Source organism: Mandrillus leucophaeus, unplaced genomic scaffold (assembly GCF_000951045.1).
Source record: "Mandrillus leucophaeus isolate KB7577 unplaced genomic scaffold, Mleu.le_1.0 Scaffold1042, whole genome shotgun sequence".
NCBI lineage: Eukaryota > Metazoa > Chordata > Mammalia > Primates > Cercopithecidae > Mandrillus > Mandrillus leucophaeus.
Genome location: NW_012098566.1, coordinates 858,117 through 877,677, shown reverse-complemented (window position 1 = coordinate 877,677; position 19,561 = coordinate 858,117). Strand labels below are relative to the sequence as shown.

Here is a 19,561-nt window from a genome sequence, read left to right as displayed (position 1 = left end):
TCCTTAATGCCAAAATAAGTGTTTAGAAGTAACTTCTGCTAACTGAAAAAAAGTATAAAGGGCATATATATTTACTCTGGCTGGAATACAACATTTCTGAATATGTTTATCAGCGCCAAGAGTCAGAACGCTTTTCCCTCATGGATTTCCAACCTGGGACCCATTCCATGGAATGTTTCTATATCCTAGAAATGGCATAAAAATGTTGTACCATATTAATATCTAATCAGTTCAGTATCTGTACCTTTTGGCCCCCAAATCACCCTAGATCTGATGTGAGAAGGTAGACAATTGGAAGGCTAAATCTCAAAAGGTAAGAAAAGCCACAATTGCTCTTGATTAAAGAGCTTCCTCTATAAGAAGCCATCAAATAATATATAATCAATCACAGTGTTATAGAAAAATGAAGTCTACCTGCTAAAATGGCATTTTGGCCATGGCTATGCTGGTAAAATAGCATTAAAAAGCAGTAAGATCCAATAACTGGACTGAAGAGGGCAGGTCTCCCATCTCAAGCCTGGGATCCAATGTTAACAAAACCACTATTGATTTTTCACTTTAAAAATCCTTGATTTCAAAGGCTAACTTGCCTTAACTTCACAGGAGAGAAGGCATCTACTGAGAAAGAACGCTACATATAAGCTTTACAGGCCACACAGTAAAAACATGGCAACTTTTATTCCATGGTTCAAATACATAACCCCAGACATCAAATCCTAAAACATATAGGAAATTATGATTCATAAGCTTAGAGGCTTATTTTGCAGAATCCATAACAAGAACTATTACCTAAAGCACCCAAATTATCCCACATCTGTTTAGCTCCACTGGTCACTAAGGACATTTGAGATCAAAGATGAGAAATCCTTCTGCTTAGGGACCCACTATGGAAACGCGAACTTACAATCATCCGTTCAACTTGCCAAGGCAGCTGATGTGCCTATCAATTGTTTTGCCACATGCCTGCCCTTTGCAGTGGTTGAACAAGCCTAGGTTAATTTTACAATACACCAGTTTTGGGGTTAGCAAATTACTTGTGTTTATCTGGATGGGTACTAGGATAGGGAATAGTAAGTAGATAAAATCAGTCCTTATATGGACCAAAAAAAAAAAAAAAAAAAAAATTCTGACATAGCTTCAGTAGCTCCAGTGCTTAGTTCCTGATCTAGGTAATCTATTTGGAAAAGTCTTTGATTTTTGTATCAAAAGTCTTGAGATTAGCCAAGTGAAAGTAATATTTTTACAGGAATTATATCTCAAGTTCCAAGATCAACAAGCCACTCAAATCAGACATAAGAAATAACATTACATAATAGCCACTTAGTGGCTATTGTTTTACAGTAACAAAGGCTTCATTTACCATATTTCCTCAAGTACTTTATTCAGCTGGCAGTTTTTCCCATGCCAAACATAATTTTTTTTCCTCAACCCCTCCATAAATCTATAAAAGTAAAATATTTTAATTATTATAATTCCCAATTTAAATATATTAATCATATTGCATTTTAGAAGACAATGTGACAGGGGCATAAGTGATTTTTATATAAGCTATGGATTCAGTGACTTTCTATAGATTTCATAGCTGAGAAATTTGTCAATGACTAGATAATATTTCAATAATGACTCTTAAGAAACCCAGTAAAGTGTGAGACATAAACATACACTGTAACATTTAAAATTAGATAGAATAAAGCATACCTCTTTACAGCTTTTGTTTTGTTTGACAGCTTCAGTAAACACTCATATGGCAAAATGGGCCTGGTAAATCTATCAGCTTTCTTCCCCTTCGAATTCTATGACCCTAGGAGACCTCAGCCAATTTCACCAATTTTCAGTTTCTCATTCCCTCCACCTAGGTGATTCACTTGGAACCTAATATACTACCTCTAAAAGATACTGCCACTTGAACTTCCATGTCAGGTTAGAAATTTTCCAGGGGCACAGGGTGCCGGTACTTACTTTGAACAGCTAAAAGTTTATTCAAGAACTTCAGAATAAAAATGGTGGTTGGCCTACCAGATGTCAAGATCTGCATTTTGCTTATACTAGTGCCTGCAATTACAATTTGCTAAGAGCTCTCAAACTCTGACAAAATCAGTCACTGATAAATGTAGGACCACAAAGCAGAATGTAAAAATTTCCAGGATTCTGTAATAAAGTAAGCAATGGGGTGCTTCAGATAAGAGACATACATTAATGACTGCCTATTCTTCTTACCAATCTATTTTACCTTCAAGTACTGATCAAAGCCTAAATTCTCTGCTATGGTCTTTTTTCTTTAAAATAAAACCATATGATATGTCACTTGTGATATTAGTATAATTACCTTCTCAAATAGGCATGTCCAATAGACATTCATGTAGCTAAAATTCCCACAGGTCCTTTTATTCTATTAATAAGGTTTAAGGTCAACATTTTCAGAAATTACAACCAAGTTCCTAGTGGAATTTTTCCTTTTCTTTTCTTCTGTCTGCCTGGAAATAAGAAGAGTACCAAAACTACAAGTATTAACAAATGCATGAACTTTTGAGATCTATCTAGTTACAAAATGAGCCACATTATCACAAAAAACAAGTTCCTACTGATAGAGACTAACTCTTACTTTTAGTAGACAATTTAATGCACACTTTGTACCTACTTTCATCCGGGTAGCCCCAGGACCATTTTAATATCTTGGCTCTACTATTTAAGTTTCAAAAGGATTACTCAGTTACCATGATGTCACTCCCAAATGACTAGTTACAGGTAGTGAAGACAGCTCAGATTAACATAGCTTTGTGCATGCTTACTCACACTAGAGATGGGTGTGTATGGAGGGTGAGGCTGGGGTCCAGGGCCTCCAGTTTCCATCCCTGTGAGAGACCAGCTATTTCCATTTCAACCAACAGAAGGAGGACTTTCCCAAATTATTCAGATTGAATTCTATTCCAAGCTTCCTCTTCTATGGGCCATCTCCATACAGGAACTCAAATGATTCCTTGACCCTAACACCTGTCAATCTTTAACCCAGAAGGCAAATGGTCTCTATCTTGAAGCTTACGATTCCTGTTTAAAGGTATCATCACTTGGCCTTCTGATAACAGGAGAGATATGTAAAGAGAAGCAAGCAAAGCCATTAAGGAATATAATGTTCTACCCATCACTGTGCACTCATCAATATACTACTCGCACCACTGCCTTGAGTGAAGAGCACACACACAGAAACACTCTCTCTCACACACACAATAGCAGTCAATAGTCCATGTCTCCCCATGCAGCATATGCTCCATAATTCTCATGTTTTATTTTTAATGAATTTCTTTTGAAATCTAGTTTTTACACTCTCACACATTTCTCTCTCCTCTTCTCTCTCACTCTTTTCTTCGCTTCCTCCCTCCCGCTTGTCTCACAAAAGACCTACATATTACAGGGGCAAAACAGTCTGTGATTTCCTGTTGTAAGTTTCACACTAGAAGCTAAAAGCAACATTTTTGAACTGTGCATATTTCTGCTTCCATCCTTTGTATCTGGTAAGCCTTAGATGCCCAGAATCTGCAGAATGCTGCCACAGTTGGGACAGCCAGGCTCTCAACAGGAGCCACTCAGCTGCTGGAAGCTCTGGGCTTGGAGCTCAGTTTTCTCCTCTGCTCTAGGGGTATCCCTGACCAGGCTAGGGCGGGGGAGGGTCAAGAGCAAGGGCAGCCCAGGTTGCTGGACGGCGTCATGGAATATTAGCAACGTGAGAGCTAACTAGAAATCAGAGAAGGACTGAAGGGGCGAGCCCTGCATGATTTGTAAGCCTGTCCTGCCTGCCGAAGACACAGTCAAGAGCATAAAGAAAGTACAAGGATGAAAGGAAGCAACTATGAAACAGGCCTGGGCAAAGCAAGGAGTAGGAGGAAATGGGTGCAGGGACTCAGGGAGGGGCAGAGCCTGCAGGTCAGGCGTGGAGAGGAGGAGAGAAGCAACAAGTGGGGCCAGACTTCAGTCTCCTGTGGACTAGGCTGCAGGGGAGGGGCTGGAGTACCAGGGCCTCAGGAGGAGAGCAAAAGGTGGTGTGTGGGAGCCAGAGACACTCGGTCAGGGCTTTACAGTAACAGAAACTCCAAACATAAACATGTCAGAAGGGAACAGTCATAAGGCTGTGGAAGAAATTTGAGCTTCCAGAGGGAGGTGAAAAGGAAACTGTCATTGCCAATTTGGGCAATGAAGCTGACAACAAAGTGAGCAAGAGTGAGTAAGGGGATATGATTCAGGGAGGAGGGCTGGCGGGCCAGTCACGAATGTGCAGAGGCAAGGCCATCATAGCTAGGCTGCTGCTGTATTTAGCTGCCCACAGAGAGTGGCCACCACCCATGTTCTCCAAGTCCTTGCTTCACTCTTTTCTGGGTTATGACACCCCTACCCTGGGGCGCCTGTTCATGCTCAAGTCATCCATGAGTTTCCATTTGCCAGATACAACACACACCTTCACTTCAACTCTCTGTGGAGTGCTGGGGGTGTTGACCATTTTCCTCCTGGGATTTCCAGGACAGCACCCTCCTGGTCCCCTCCCTTCTTAGGGGACTTTTTCCGACTAAGTCTCTTTTCCCGTACCTCGCTGAATTTCTGCCCACACCTTAAGTGGGGTATCTTTAATTCTCCCATGTATTAATCTGATATATTTCTCAGATGGCTTTAATGGTGAGTCCCATGTTTATTATTTTGGCACAGCCTGTCTGAGTGCTCTGGATTTATGTACTCAGCTGCCTGCCTAGGGGGCTCTTTCTTCCCAGTCTCAGCGCCTTTGATGTTCCCAGATGCCTGTCCCCAAACTCCTCCCACAATGGCTCTTTCTCATCCTTTAGGGCTCCCTTAAATATCACCTTCTTGAAAGACCTTCCCTGACCATGTTATCTGAAGTAACTCCCATCACCACCCCACAGGGTTATGTTCTCATCTCAGTTCTTGCTTACAGCCATGGGAACACTGACCACAATTTGGCAATTGACTTAGTTAGATACTTGTTTCTTGGTGAGGCCGAAGCACTCTGTCTATCTCATTTATCACTGTGTCCTTCGACCAGCATGGGATACAGGGTTGGGATATTGGCTGAATGAAGGAATAAATATCCCATGGTGTTCAGTGCACAAAAGATCTTCAATAAATGTGAATAACTGAGCTTCAGGGGACAAAAGGGACAAGTATAATATAGGTTCTTGTGTTTTCCCCTGCCTCACTCTCATAAGTACAGGTGGTTCCTCCCTCTCCTTGATTCCCAGTGTCAAAAACCCCAGGGCCATCATGGAATATTTCTTCTTCCCTCAGAGCCAATGGCTCACCAACTTCTCTCAAAGTCATATCCTTCATATCTCTCAAAGGCACAATCTCACTTCATTCTTTATCTAGCCCTGCAAAATCTTTTAAATAGACTACCCCAAGAACTTATTAACTGGCTTCCAAGTCTCATCCCCAGTCCCAGACCTAAACCCTAGTATGGCTAGACATGTCTCCCCAGCACAGGATCAAAACCAAACTCCTTCAAATGCCAAGCGCCACAGCTCTCCTCTCCAGCTTCATCACCCACTACTCATCTTCATTTGTAATGACAGCAATAATATTAACAGCTAAAATTTATTGAGAATTTTTATATGCCAGTCATTTCATTAAACATTTTACACATATGAATGCATTTTAATCTTCACAACAATCCTATAAGATAAATACTTATCCCTATTTTATAGACGGAGCAACTGAAGTTCAAAGTTAACATAACCAATCTCATATAGTCAAGATGTCAACCCAGGTGAATGGGCTTCAGAACGACCCTCTTAACCACGGTGTAGTACTGCCCCTTCCAACTCTCTGCTTCAGCCATACTAAGCCATGTCTAGTTCCTGGGACTCTGCGTTGCCAAGGTCACCAAGCCTTCGTACACACCATTTCTCCTGCCCCTTGGAAAGGCCCTGTTCTTCACTTTCGTCAACACCAAAATATCTTTCAAAACCTGTTCTATGTGGTGTCTCTTCTGGCTCCCTGAGACCAAATTCCCTGTTACCCACTGACCACTCCTATGGCTTATATGTACCTTGTAAATACTTCTGGATTATCCTGGTTTGCAATGATTCATTTACTTGTCTTCATTGACAGCAAGCCTATGGCTTTCAGAATTGGGTCACAGTGCCCAGGTACACAATTAGGTGCTTAATAAATGTGGAGTTGAGATTTGGGTAAAAGGGGTGAGTACAGGTTTACTAACACCTGGAATACCCGGGCCAGAGGGAAGCGGATTCTCCATAGTTCTCATAGTCATGACATACATTCATGAACAAAACAAAGGAAAATCTCATCAAACACTACAGATGTTTCTTAAGGGAAGATGCCGAACGCATAAAAAATTCAATACATCCTGACAACTACAGGATTTAGCTTAAGATCCCTGAAGGTACCTGCTGTTCATAGCAATTGCTGAGTAATGTGAATTCTGCAAAAAAAAAAAAAAAAAAAAAAAAAAACCTACCAAAATAAAAACCCCAAAAACTTATTTTTTGTTCTCAGAAAAATAATGGAAACTTGCTGAAAGTGATGAACTGAGTCACAAACTACCCATTGGCATGGATAATGGTTTTATTGATTTAGGCGTCATCAAGGTTAAGAGATTATCACTTAAGCAAAATGAAAACATGACAGATTTCTGAACATTAAGGTTAAAACACAAGCATCTTCTGGAGTCTCAAGAGTGCACTTCAGCAAAACTAAAGGTCCAACTCAAAACTTAGCAGCAACATTTAGAAATCAATTGTACCCCTTTCCTTAAGGTGTGACAGAGAGCAGATATAATTAAAAGAGAAGTTTGATTTGTTTCCCCCCAAAAGTTTTTAATCCAATGGGCAAAGAAAAGATGCTATAAATATAAGCAGTGACGTGAATACAGGCCAACTCATTTCCATTCTGAGTTGTGAGAGGATCCTCAATGAATGGAATAGCCACAGACCTATGAAACTGAAAATCTCTAAAACATGCAATCATTACTTCAGTCTAAACCAACACATTTTGGTATAAAAAGTCTCTTCATTTAAGCCTAGGTTTCTGTCCCTCAAAGCAGCAGGTGAATGGCTGTACTGAGACTACCTTGAGGAAATGAGGGGAAGGGAGAGAAGGACAAAGCCAGTTATATAGAAGGAACTATTTCCAATGGAAGATGTAAGTTGTATGGCAAAACAGTAGACAAAAGCCAGCGTGCATTCCAACAATCTCATGTCTGCCATGGTCAAGACAAAAAAGAATGAAGGGCATAAGATACTGTCCTTGGGACACAGCACAAGAGACAGAGTCTTTCAGTTCATCAGTACCGTGTCATCTTTGAGAATCTAGGCCTGAGAGTATGCCTGTAGGCTTCTTTCCCCAGGAACCCCAAGAGTTACAGGCAAAAGTAGGGCTGTAGGTTATAAGAAAAACCTTCAATATTTTTCTCCGAGAGTAAATTAACTAACAAACCAGCATCACATTGAACTATAAGGCAACTGTAACGTAGCAAACCAAAAGTATCCATGATGACAATTTCTACTATAATGAAGGTTTAAGGTAAGAGTCTGAAACCATTCAAGCTCTCATTTAAGTGTTACAAACATTCTATCCTTATGAGTTCTAAGATGCTCATTCACAGGCTCAAAGCTGAATTTCACCCTTTGATAGAAGCAAGAAGCTGATATTTAAAAAAAAGCTAAGATAAAGTCCTCCAGAATACAATGTGAGTCCGAACAAATAGCTGGTATAAAATATTCAAAATGAACAATCTGTCACACAAGTCAGCAAGTGTGCAGGAAAGGAACTAACTTTGGGAATGAGAGATATCTCAAGGGTTAAGGCATATCTGATTGATGGTGAGAGCAAGGCGTCCTCACCTGGACACTGGGGACACCCTTATCAAGGATGACAAAACAGGACAACTTGGGAACAGAAAGTTCCTTTGGAAAGGAGACAAACTACTCAGCCAGGTAAGGTATGGGGTTAGACTTGGAAAAGGAAACAGGATTTATAACAGTTAAGAGGCATCCCAAAAGTGGAAGTCACAATGTAAGCACATGTTTCATGTCCTTAGGGAAGGACATGGAGCCAGAATTGATCACTGTATAATAACAGGATGCAATAGCCACATACGCTGCCCTGGAGATGAGGACACCTGGCCTTCCGAATCTACATAATAAACATAAAGCAATGCTAGTCCTTTGAGACAGATAATGCCTCGATGGATGCAGAGATGATCTTTGGGATGTTTATTTCCAAACTGCAAAACCTGAAAATCTCCAGCAACAAACAGGCTATCATAACCTCTACTCTTAAAACGGGGAGAAGAAAATCCACTTCCATCTCTATTTTGCCGAACTGAAGATACGGGTTCATGACTTGGGGTGGAAACAGCCCACCCAATGCTCTCCCATTTTACCGGGAAGAATTCAGGTTACCTTAGAACCTAGGCTCTCTGTCAGTGTGAGCTGTCTGAACTGGAGTGTTCAGGTAGGATAGGTACTGCCCTAAAGCCAGGCTGAGAGCAGCCTGAGAATCCTCCTGCATCTGACTCTCCAATAATACTGTCAACAGGTAGGTAGGAAGAAGAAAGGCTCCAACTGCTCTACAAGGTTCAGACATACACATACGATGCCAGAACAGACTTCTCTCTCTAAGAACTGGTTCCAGGGAAGAGTAGAAGCTGTACCGCAGCCAGGACTACACAACTCAGAAATATTTAAGGGATTCTGTCAAGTTGAAATGGTAAGAAATTATACGAATTATCACCATAATCAGCAATGGCCTAGTTCATGTGTAGCATGTATCTCCTTCAACTCTATCAGTTTCTTGGAGGTTTGATGCATGGTTGACACAACTTGAACAAAAATGAGCAATACTACAAGAGAGGGTCTCTCACCATATATGGCAGAATGAGAAAAACACAGTCACGTTATTTAAAAGGCACAACTTCAGAATCCAACATAGTTTAGTAGTTTCAATACTTCAAACTGCATCAAAAAGCAAATATGACTTTGAAACCTGCCGGATGGCTCTCTCATACACACAGGTGCACATGTGATTTGTGTGTGCCCCTGTGTATATAAACAGTGTATGTGAGTATTCCAGGATGTTTCTGAAATGTAAGAAACACCATGAAAAACTTCAAAAGGAAAAACTAAGTTTTCTAAAGTATCACACATCCACATTTATACTACAAAAATTTACAGGTATAATCAAAAAGAACAGACCATTTACTTGGGTTCTTCGAACACCGAAGCATAGAGATTGTGAAGCTCCAAATCTGATAGCCTGCATCCTGTTTATTTGACTGCAAAGTTGCTCTCATGCATGTTCACATGCACATGCAAGGCAAGTTTTGAAGGAAAACAAAGAATCAGTATTAACACAACTCAGAGGGTGTGCCCCTCTAAAAGCACAACAATCCTACTTTTCTGTGCTGGACACAAATGTGGCGAGAAATGCCTCCTTTAAAATCATAGTCTCTCAAAACAAGTGTCAGCGAACTCTTGGAACTGCCTGTCACTTGTGGCATGAGTCTCATCTTGAGTTTAAAATTCTTTTTCTTTCCCCATCTTTTCTGTCAAATATATGTTACAAAATGAAAAGGCCAGTCCTGTATTAGTAATAAATGTCAGCAAACCATTGAAAAATCAAAATGACAAAGTTATGTAGATCTGCCTCTCCACAGATAATATGAAATAGCTAACCTGGGCTATCCTTTCATTGTACATCTGCATCTTACAAAGGTCAAATATTTAATAAGAACATCTGAAGGGCTCAACGAGAAGTACCAGAAGCCTCAATGACTGCGTGAATGAAATGGATAAACATGATCAGATCAAAGGACACACTTAGACAAAGTACCTCCTCCTCCTTCCCTTTTTCTCTCCCCACCTCTCACAAGGAAATGTCTTATTATCCACATTTCAAAAGGAGAAAAACTACGAGAAGTACATTTATCAGGGTTACCCAGGAAACCACAAGGACGATGAAATACCTGAAACAGTGCCTCCTCCCCTAACAGGGCAGAAACTTTTCAAAGTGTCACCCAATACACAAAACCCACAGGCAGCTGGGCCTGTGGGCCTCTGGGAAGTGAAAGCATTCCCTCTCCAGGCAGAGATCCCCGCGTTTTTACCTTTGTGTTCGCCGAAGCCTGTTCCCACTCCTCAAATGAGGCAAAGTAAAGTTTGAGAGCACAGTCCAAAAATTGGGGTCAGACATATCCATTTCTTTCTCTCTTCAATTCACTGTGGGTTCAAGGCCATATGACTAAAATGGGGAGAGGAAAAAGAAAAAGAAGAAAAAAAAAAAAAAAAGGAAGAAAGACAAGACCAAAAAAAAAAAAAAAAAAATCCCAATTATCTACTCACTCCCTCCAGAGAAAACGTGGTGGGAACTGTGATCTCAAGAACAACTTGGAGCATGTCTGAGAAGTACCCGTCCCGTCCTAGTCTTTAATTAACACACAGCCTCCTCTCAAAGGTCCGGGAAACTGATTTCCTCTCGGGTCTGCCCTCTCCTAGTCAGGCTCGGCCAGCTATAAACAGTAATTACAAGAGTTGAGCCGTGTGTTCTGCTCAAAACGCTGTCTGTGGGATTCAGTCCGAGGTACTTTGTCATCTGTTTGGCAGATACCATTCGCAGCTTCTGCGGGGGGCGGGGGAGACGACTATTTTGAGGCTTTGGTTCCGGAGGCTGTTGCTTATCAGCAAAACCATTCACATCCGAACATGCCCAGTGCCGAGTTTCCTTTTGGTATCTACATACAAGGAAAAGAATTTGAATAGAAAAAGCTGCTCTTGCCCTCCCCTCCTGAAAAAAACGGAAACTTGAAAGCACTTTTTAAAAATGGGCCTATTGGAGGACTTGAACCTGACACCTTTGTGGACCCCTCCAGGGTCCGGCTGGAAGGAGACGGCGGCAGGGCCCTGTCCTTGGACAGCCTGGTGGCCGCGCCCCCAGCTTCTCCCGGCCCCCCATCCCCAGCGTCCCCGCTCCCCCCACCAGCCCCGGCCGTGCCTGGGGAGCGGGGGCTCACGGGAGAAGGAGCAGGCGGCCACTGTGTGACCCCAGCCAGTGCCGGGACAGCCCCGCAGCCTCGGCCACTGCTCCCCCTCCCCCGAGCCCGGAATGGATCCGTCCCGGAAATAAATAAATAAATAAACCCGCGGCTGCTCCGGGTGTGTGCTGCGCGCACCTGAGGCCGACCTGTGATTCACCGCGGGAGGGATGGCCGTTGACAACGCTCTAGGGAAGTCCACAGTGACTCCTCTGCCGGGACGCCGCTGGTTGTATAGGAAAAGCACGCGGACGGGAAGCCACACTCACCGAAAACCTCAGTATACTAAATTGATGAGTTTACATCTGTTCTATCAATGACCACGGTGCACACCTGTTTTTCTTCATGGCTGGCAACTACAGATCTAGGTAATGATCAGCCCCGACGTGGAAAGACACAACCTGGCATTTATGTGGCAAATGCTACAAGTATTGCCCCTTCAAGAACGTTAGACCTTGAAAGGACGGAATGAAGGGGGCTGAATGTTCTTGTTACTCATTTTGAAGAAAGGCGTGGTATTTAAGTATCTCCCCCCATCCATGAATGTTTGTATAAAGTACATAAAGAAAAAATATAATTTAAATTAGCTGCCTTAAGTCTGGTGTAATATGGGAAGAAATACTAAATCAAAAAAGTATATATTCAGCAAAAATTACCTCTAAAAATGGCTTAATCCATGCAGTAAATACTAGGAACAAACTCGCTTACAAAGATGGGAGGATAAAGAGAAGGTAAAGGGCGTGTAAGCTGACAAGGTAGGCGGGGTAACCAAAAAGAAGCCTGCGGTGGGATCTTCTTTATCTAATTCTTGTGGCCACATTAATATTTTCACACCAAGGGCTCCAAGAGTTTTAGATGATGTTTCGTGTCCAAGGCTTTTGTATGCATTATCGCCTCACATTCTTACAGAGCCTCCACAGATCCTTGCAACCCAGAAGTAGACAAAGAAGGTATTATTTTCTCAATTTTACATTTGGGACTTTATCCCAAACATTCAGGGACATTAAATGACAAAACACACTTCAACAGATATTAATGAGCTTGGTCCAGCATTTTTGCCCCATGCTCTTATTTTAAAAAGTATTTCTAAGTATTGCAAAATACGTTTTGAAGGCTGACACAAAAGATAGTCCCTGAGCTCCGGAGCAGTTTCTAGACCTCCGCACTGTTGACATAGTCTGGATAATTCTTTGTCTGAGGAGCTTTCTTGTGCATTGGAGGGTGTTTAGCAGCATTGCTGACCTTGACCTACTAGATGCCAGTGCTAACAATTAAAAATGTCTGAGGACATTGCCAAATGTCCCTTGGGAGGTAAAATCACCCCTGGTTGGGAACCATTTTTCCAGATAAAGGCTTCTCTGAGAGGGGTGATACAGAGCACTGGTTAAGAGCAAAATTTTGGGTCTGAATTCTGGATAGGCACTTACTATGACCTTAAATCTCTTCCCATTTTCCCCAACTGCAATATGGGGTCCGTAATAGGACCAACCTCTAAGAGGCTGACATATATAAATGAAGAGAAGATGGCATACATAAGCCCTTTCATGCAGCGTCTACACACACTGCACATAAATGTAGGCAGTATACAGAAGCTGAAAGAATACTATGCGGACAGACATAAGACTGGAGCAGAGGACACCCACAATGTGCTTCTTTCTACTCTCTAGGGTCTTCAACATGTCTCTACTGGGCTGCTGATCACACTGTGTATAATTGACTGTTTACTGCTGTCTTTCCTATTAGCCTGAGTTTCTCAAGGCTAAAACCACATTTTACTGATCTTCATATTTTCAGAACCTGACAGCTCCTGGGTTTATATAGGCATTTAATATTAGTAAATCCTTTTTGAATGGATACTTCAGAAGCCCAAGTATCTCTTATTTCTCTTAAGATGCACTGAAACTATTAGTACTAGTAGATCCGTTGATTTTCTCAAAGAATACTGAATTTTTAAGAATCCCATGAAGATGCCGTTAAATTCTAAAGACTTTCTCTTATTTTTATCTATATAATGTAGCTGGAAAGATATCAGTGCTAACATTCCTCAGGTCTTTACATGGCTCTAAGAAATGTCACAATCAAACTCAAGGGGAACTCCTTTTGAGTCCCATGTCCCCTCCTCAAAGGCAAGCCCAGAGAATAACTTTTTGTGCTCACTTGTAGGTATTCAAGATCAAGAGGGATAATTACATATTATAAGCTGCACGGAGAAGAGTAATCAAGGTGGACATGAACTTGTGCTATACACGTTTTGGGTTGAAGAACTCTGTGTGGAAAGTAAAGAAGAAAAAAATTAGGGAACAAGTAGTAGTTGAATACAGCTATGTGAAACTATAAGAACTATGTGAAAGAGGGTTTGGATCCAAAGATGAAAAGAGCTGACACAAGAGTGGATTTTTTGAGAGCTGTTGGAGCAGAGAAAACTTGAAGGAGATACAGTGAGTAGAACACAACCTCTAGGTGGTCTGAAAACCTGAGGACCTCAGTACCTCCCAACTCTCATATTCTCAATAGTTTTTCTAGAAAAGCCCATAACCTATAACCTATAAAGATGGGGCATAACCTATAAAGATGATAGCAACTAAAACAGATATATCAATGACATAAAATGTTTATTTCTTCTCTTGATTAAATGACAGATACCCCAATCTCCAGGCATCAGATGTTATTACTACTTCCACTCTCTGCATTTTGAGAAAGCCTCTACAGAAATTCTCAAAGGAATGGGTAAAGATGGGTAAAGACATGAGTATTTTTAACTACATATACTTTAATTTTTTTTTTTTTTTTTTTTTTGCATTTAAAAGGCTTAGGAGGATTTGGGTTGTATCCAGACTGAAAAAATAAAAATAGGTTAAGTACATGAGGAGCCAGAATGAATTAATATAGTGAGTGAAAGTGGATGGTACATTCCCACACTCATGAAGATAAGAGTAGATGTGACACTGAAGTATGACTTGTCTTCTAACCTGTTTGACTTGATTTGGTTACATATGATTCAGAAGGTAGAGCAGTCGGTAAACACAAGAATTAAAATTGTCAAAACTACTGACATTTTCCTACAAAATCATTATATGGGCAGAAACTATCGTTGCAACTGCAGTAAAACTCAACTGCAGAACAAAGAGGGAACTGAGATTATTGGAAAGTCTTAAGACTATAGCTGGTCTAGGTCAATATACAGATATTCAGCAAGATTTTCTATTGTGTAACAACTAAGCCTATACAACAATGGACAAACTTTGTGATTCAGAACTTTCATTCATTTAATCAGAATGATATTGTCAGCCCTTGGTTTTATAAGGTAAATGAAACTGAAAAATAAGTTTCTCATCCTACTAAAATGCAAGCTTAGGAAGAAATAAGTAGTTAAGAAAGGGTCAAATCCTTCACTATTACCTCCCCTCCTACATACAAAAAATGCCAGGTCCTTTTTACTGACTTGAATTCTGTTTACTGCCCACCTGTTGACACAAGCCCCCCACCTTTTTTTTTTTAAGATGGAGTTTCCCTCTTGTCGCCCAGGCTGGAGTACAGTGGTGTGATCTTGGCTCACTGAAACCTCCGCCTCTCGGGTTCAAGCGATTCTCCTGTCTCAGCCTCCTGAGTAGCTGGGATTACAGGCGCCCGCCACCATGCCTGGCTAATTTTTTGTGTTTTTACTAGAGATGGGGTTTCACTATGCTGGGCAGGCTGGTCTCGAACTCCTGACTGCAGGCAATCCACCCGCCTCAGCCTCCCAAACTGCTTACAGGCATGAGTCACCACGCCCAGCAACATATGCCCTTTAAGAAGGGGTTTTCTCCAGTCCACATAGAACAATATTAAGAGAGAATATGCCCGGAGTCTTGTCTTGAACTTAGACTCTATGAAAAGACTCAGTTTTCTAATGTGGAGGTGTGAAGTCTGCAAAGCTGTCAGCTACCTGTGCAGGACATTCGAGACATGACGCCATGCTCAATAAGACACTAAGTCGAGATTTCATAAGCACTCTACCTGATCCTAGCCTATTCTAAGGATTGTGTCCTAAACTAACTTTGACCTTTTCCCATGCCCATTTTCAGAACACCTAGAAGTGACTAGTTCCCCAGGGCTGTCCACACCTTCAACTTCAAGTCCACTTTGGATACCTTCTAAATGTAGTCTTGAGAGTTTGAGGCTAGAAGTGTGAACAGCAAACTGGCTGTCCTGAATGAGCAATCCTTGTAATCATTTTGTACATCCCAAGAAATAAAGCTTAATACCAGGATAGAAATGGGAAGAAAGTTACATCAATGAGGAACAGGTTGAAAGAAAGCGCTTCTAGTATTATTAAACAAATTTGCACTACAGTGCTAAAATATGGAGGAAGATAAAAAGATAGACAAAAATTAACTTGTAGGGATAGGTCTCAATGCTGAAAACTAAGACAGATAATAGGCAAGGTTGTATCATCCTGGAAAATACCAAAACATACTTTAAAATAATACCACAAGGTAAGAGAGTTTCAGATTTTTAAAGTGAATGAGTAAAATGAAAGAAACATTAACCCGGAAGCAAAAAAGGAAAAAAAAAAAAACAAAAAAAAAAACCCCGAAACAAAGGAAACAACATAAGAATTCTATTTCCTGATAGGCTGAGCAAAGAACTACACAATCTCCAAAAGTGGTGTAAAGTATACAGTCCAAAGCAAGTAAAGTACAGGCTGAAGACTGGCCAGAATGGGAAGAGAATGCAAGGTCTTTCTCAGGCATTCTCTGGATCCCAGGAAAATCAGACACAGAAAAGGTTAGCAGATAACCTATAAGCTAACAAAATAGAAGAGAAGACAATGCATAGATATGGGAAATGAAGCACTTACCTCCCAAGGCAGTGAGTGACTCCTTGATATGTATGATGGATAAGTAGAGTAGAATACACATATGGCGCGCAGCCCATAGGACTGGGGAAGGTGCAGAATCACGTCTTGCAAGCACATTCCAGCATTCTACCTTCTGACTTTCAAGCAGCGGAAGTTCCATAACTTAGTCCCAACAGAGTTCCACCCCATGGGAGAAGAGCTGAACACACTGCCAGAAAAACGCGTGGCATCCTTACAGGGATGAAGGGGTCATGCAAAAGAAGGAGACTACTGGGCGAGATGCAGAGATGAGTGTATCTCTCCATTCTAAAACAGCTCTCTGGAAGATCTATCAATAAACCACATGGAGCACTGGCCTCCAGCCAAGCCAGCAATCCAATTATGAAGTAGACAGCAACACTTGGAGATCAATGCATCACCCAACAAACAGAAAACCTAACTCCTATCTTGTTTTAAGACCAACCTTGTTGTCACTTTAGGCAGCCTTCATGGGAGTCCCCCATCTCTAATGAATTAGATATCCCTCTACTGGGCTCTGCTTCTGAGAGCTCCTGCATGACAGAGTTCTTCCACTGTATCAAAATTCAAATCAGTTTGTGTACATTATCAGTCCCTATTAGAGTAAGAGCTCCTTGAGGGCAGGGGCTTTATCCCCTCATCTTTAAACCATCACTACCACCATTGGGATGAATATTAAATAAAGGGAGAAAGGGAAGAAAAGATAGAGAAAGGATTGGGGGTGAAGGGGTGGGCAGGGGAAAGAAGAGAGTGAGGATGGATTTGCTACAGGTTAGAAAGATGTGTGATAACAAAGTTAGGGCCACCTGCCTATATTTTAGACTGACCCTATACATGTTTTAAAAACCTTTTCCTGTCTATTTCAATTTCAGTTTCATGAGTTCATGAGTCCATTCCATTATCTATATAAGCTGTAACTATTAGGCAGGTCTATTGTTTCAAATTTCAAAATCTCAACAGAGACCACGATATGTAATGAATTGCGTTTAAGCATAAATATACAACTAGTTGTGTATGAAGTGCTAAATGCTTTTTGATGGTAACAGTGAACCCCGGTTACTGATAATTGCATTAGATGCTCAATCTGGAATTAACTTCAAGGACAAGGTGCTTCTTGATCCAGAAGCTTGGGTCTAAGGTGCATCATTTCTTATACAGCTCTTGAGCATGAATTATAGTGCAATTATAAGAAGTGTCAATTTGGTTTAAGTGGGTCAGCATGGTTATATTTAGCCCTTTAGTAGCTGACACTAAGACCTTTCGGTAATTTAAGATTAAGGTTAATTTATCTGTTCTTCTTTTCTTGAATATTTTTTCCAGGTCATACATCTAACGTTATGGAAAATTATGCCATTAAAATGAGAAGTATGAGTTTTCATCAAAGTACCATACAGGGAGCATATAGAGAGGTAGAAATCACATGCTTCTGTAACAATCGGAATTTCGTTCCATTGCTAAGATCAATTCCAATTATTCCACACATCAGAAGATAGTATGTCAGGGAGGACATGAAGTTATTTAGTCAAGGAGTTCTATTAAGTTATATCACTTCTATACCAACAAAAAGGTTAAAATAAATGTTAATTCATAGGGGCATAAATATAATGTCAGGCTTGACAAGAGTTAACTCTTACTAGTTATCATAAAATGTAATTAAAACATCAATCAGGCTGGGCACGGTGGCTCACACCTATAATCCCAGCACTTTCGGAGGCAGAGGCACGTGGCGCATCTGAGGTCAGGAGTTAAAAACCAGCCTGGCCAACATGGAGAAACCCCGTCTCTACTAAAACTACAAAAAATTAGCATGATGGCAGGTGCCTGTAATCCCAGCTAGCTGGGAGGTTGAGACAGGAGAATTGCTTGAACACAGGAGATGGAGGTTGCAGTGAGCCAAGATCATGCCACTGCACTCCAGCCTGGGCAACAGAGCGAAACTCTATCTCAAAAAAAAAAAAAAAAAAAGAAAAGAAAAGAAAAAGAAAAAGAAACACATCAATTAGGTATAAATTTTACCTGTTTCATCGGTAAAGATTAAAAAAAGATAATACTCAATGTTGGTGAGGGCATGGGGAAGATAAGTACTCTCTACTAACTTTCTGGAAAGCAATTTGGAGAATGAAAACATATACACACACAGACCCATACATGGTCACATACATATACATACATGTAGTAGGCACACATATATATGTGTCCAAACACATATTATATGTGTCCAAAGACATGTATAAATGTATGTGTCCATATATACACGTACATATAATATATACACACATATATTTGAATTATAATTTCATATGCAAAATTTATACAAAAGATACAATCAAGTATGCACACAAAGATTTGTGAATATAGAAATTAATCTCAGAATTGCTTATAATAGCATAATATTGGGGAAAAAGCCAAAGGTACAAGACAAGGGCAATTGTTAATAAATCCTAAAGCCGTCACAAAATAGAATTTTAGAAAACCAGTAAAGAATTAGAATTACAGTAGGCTGAATAATAGATTCCAAAGATACCCAGGTTCTAATCTCTGGAACATGTGAATATGTTACCTTACATAGCATGAAGAGTTTTGCAGATGGAATTAAGAATCTTGCGGAGATCATCCTAGGCTATCCAGGTGGGCCTTAATATAATCACAAGTGTCTCTATGAAAGTGAGGCAGAGGGATATTTGAAGAAGGCAGCAATGTGGCGCTGAAACGGAATGGTGGGCTGCTGGGCCTGAAGATGGAGGAATGGGCCAAGAGCCAAAAAATGCAAGGAATGCAGCTCTAGGAGCTGGAGAAGGCAGGGAAACAGATTCCACCTTAGTGCTTTTAGAGGGAGCTCAGCCCACTCGACACCTCGATTTCAGCACAGGGAAATTGATTTCAGACTTCTGACCTTTAAAATTCTAAGAGAATAAATAAATATAAGCTAGTTTTAAGCTAGTTTGTTATAATTTGTTATAGTAACCAGAGGAAATTAAAACAATGATTTTTTTTTTTTTTTTTTTTGAGATGGGGTTTCGCTCTTGTTGCCCAAGCTGGAGTGCAATGGCACGATCTCTGGCTCACTGCAACCTCCACTTCCCAGGTTCAAGTGATTCTCCTGCCTCAGCCTCCTGAGTAGCTGGGATTACACGTATGTGCCACCACACCCAGCTAATTTTGTATTTTTAGTAGAGACAGGGTTTCTCCATGTTGGTCAGGCTGGTCTCAAACTCCCAACCTCAGGTGATCCGCCCAAGTAGCTGGGGTTACAGGTGCCTGCCACCATGCCCAGCTAATTTTTTGTATTTTTAGTAGAGACGGGGTTTGACTATGCTGGTCTCAAACTCCTGACCTCAGGCAATCCACCTATCTCTGCCTCCCAAAGTGCTGGGATTATAGGCTTGAGCCACCACTCCCGGCCAACAAAGTATTTTTAATGAACATCTACAAGTACAGAATTATGATTTATTCCTTTTTAATACTTTTTTTTTTTTTACAAGTTTGTGTGCTTGTGTGTGTGTGTAAGTGTGTGTGTGTGTGTTGAGAGAGCATCTTGCTGTGTTTCTCAGGCTGGAGTGCAGTGGTGAAATCATGGCTCACTGCAAGCTCCAACTCCAGGGCTCGTGCAGTCCTCCTGTCTCAGCCTCCCAAAGTGTTGGGATCACACATGT

The 19,561-nt window shown here is 41.0% G+C and overlaps 1 protein-coding gene and 1 long non-coding RNA gene across 3 annotated transcripts in view; one reads left to right on the top strand and one right to left on the bottom strand.

Annotated features, from left to right (window-relative positions):
* The window catches only part of LOC105539952 (microtubule-associated serine/threonine-protein kinase 4), a 360,921-nt gene that overhangs the window by 170,165 nt on the left and 171,195 nt on the right, over positions 1–19,561 (bottom strand). Inside the window, exon 1 of one of the 2 annotated variants that reach the window (XM_011980425.1) lies at positions 10,127–10,794. The exons of the other annotated variant lie outside the window; for it this stretch is intronic. Coding sequence (XP_011835815.1) covers positions 10,127–10,218 — 92 coding nt within the window. The 5' untranslated portion in view covers positions 10,219–10,794. Of the gene's footprint in view, positions 1–10,126; positions 10,795–19,561 lie in introns of those variants that run through there. 2 annotated transcript variants of the gene reach the window in all.
* LOC105539963 lies at positions 11,103–13,663 on the top strand. Its single transcript, XR_001006132.1, has 2 exons — positions 11,103–11,418; positions 13,214–13,663. It is a non-coding gene; the product is annotated as an uncharacterized LOC105539963 (long non-coding RNA).